General features: G+C 57.5%; 1 protein-coding gene across 1 annotated transcript in view; it reads left to right on the top strand.

The window, feature by feature from the left end:
• Positions 1-225: 225 nt before the first annotated feature.
• The window catches only part of SDRG_03945 (hypothetical protein), a 5,108-nt gene continuing 3,859 nt past the window's right edge, over positions 226-1,474 (top strand). Inside the window, exon 1 of the mRNA XM_008609594.1 lies at positions 226-1,467. Within this exon, the coding sequence (XP_008607816.1) occupies positions 231-1,467 (1,237 nt within the window). The 5' untranslated portion in view covers positions 226-230. The remainder of the gene's footprint in view (positions 1,468-1,474) is intronic.

The raw sequence follows: 1,474 nt of genomic DNA, 5'->3' as shown, positions 1-1,474 counted from the left end.
CTTCGATGGTATCTGTCCCTTGGTGAATGATTTGTTTCTTGGCATTTGAGTCACTCGAGGGCGTTTTGTGTCAGCCAAAACAATCGTAGTCAAGGCCGAAAAACTGCGCTTCGCTTCTCTTGCTTGATTGGGTCTGAGCGTGTGCCGGTTGTAGTTCAACTTTCAAAAACCATCTGTTTTTGAGCGACAGTCGTTTTGCTCACTTTGCAATTTCTGGTGACGTACCTTCGATGGAGAGCGCGATCGCAGTGCCCGTGCCCTTGGCCACCCTTGTCCGTTCATCTTTCGCTGAATCGCCCGACAACACGCAGCATGACGCATCGTACGTTGTCGACGTGGACGTCAAGGAAACCAAATGGCTACTCGCCTCCTGGACATCGCGTCAAATCGTGCTCACGGCCAAAGCACTTGAAGTGTTTGACGGCGACAAACTCCAGTGGGCGTGCAATACGACTGCCTGCACAACGCGTATCCTCGATGCGCTCGATACCACGCGGCGCTTCCCATTCGAGCTCTGTGAACACGGCAAGACACGCGCCGTCATCAATGTGCCCACAGCGTCGGCGCGAGACGAGCTCCTCGAATGCTTGTACGCAGCCTCGAGCGGCGTTGCATGGCCATCGCGCGTCGACGACTGGACACGCTTTCTCTCGGTGGCGCGCCGCATCAAAGAATCCCGTCCCAAGGGACCGGCGGTGCCCAAGTGCAATGTGAGCATCGATCTCGTCCAGCGCCATCTTGAAGGCATCATTGACGTCTACACCGTCACAGGCAGCTTCACCGACATTGTCGACGTCTACAGCTATTTTTTGGAACAAGAACGGCTTTACGTGGCCGGCGGCGCCACCAACTTTGCACACACTGTGCATCGACTGCACCCCGTCGACTTGTATGCTAGCAAGAATGAGCCGTCGCTCACGCCGCTCGCCGATGTCGTCAGCACCTGCGCCCACTGCAACGCGTCGCTGCCGCCAGCCATCTCGTTTCAAATGCACATTTTGCTGCAGCCCGTCATGTGCCCCGCGTGCGACGGCCCGCTTTTGTACGAGACGTACAAGGTATTGGCGTTTCTGGCCGCATACCCCGGTGTCCTGGCGCGCTTTCCCGGTGTCACGGCGACGCGATATGGCGCGAGGCTCCACACGCCCCCCGGGGTGCCCCGTGACGGTCACTTCGCAACGTTCTTTGCTGCCTTGCTCGACATGGTCTTGAGTTGCGAACACTCGGTTGAGCTTGGTGCGCCTAGCTTGCGCACGAGTCTTTGCAAGCTCGCCAATACAATCGATCAACAAGCGGTCGGCGCCTACTCGATCGACCTTGTCCAAGCCATGTTCCGGCAACTCGACTATATCAACAAGATGGTACCCCACACCGAGTACTGGAAGCATCCCGAGGTGGTGGCCGCGGCCATCGTGCGCTACGAGCAGTTTATGTACCTCCTCGGCAAGCGCTCGCGCAACGAACGCGGTCATTT

Source organism: Saprolegnia diclina, assembly GCF_000281045.1.
Source record: "Saprolegnia diclina VS20 unplaced genomic scaffold supercont1.9, whole genome shotgun sequence".
NCBI lineage: Eukaryota > Oomycota > Saprolegniomycetes > Saprolegniales > Saprolegniaceae > Saprolegnia > Saprolegnia diclina.
This window is presented reverse-complemented; position numbering and strand designations above follow the sequence as displayed.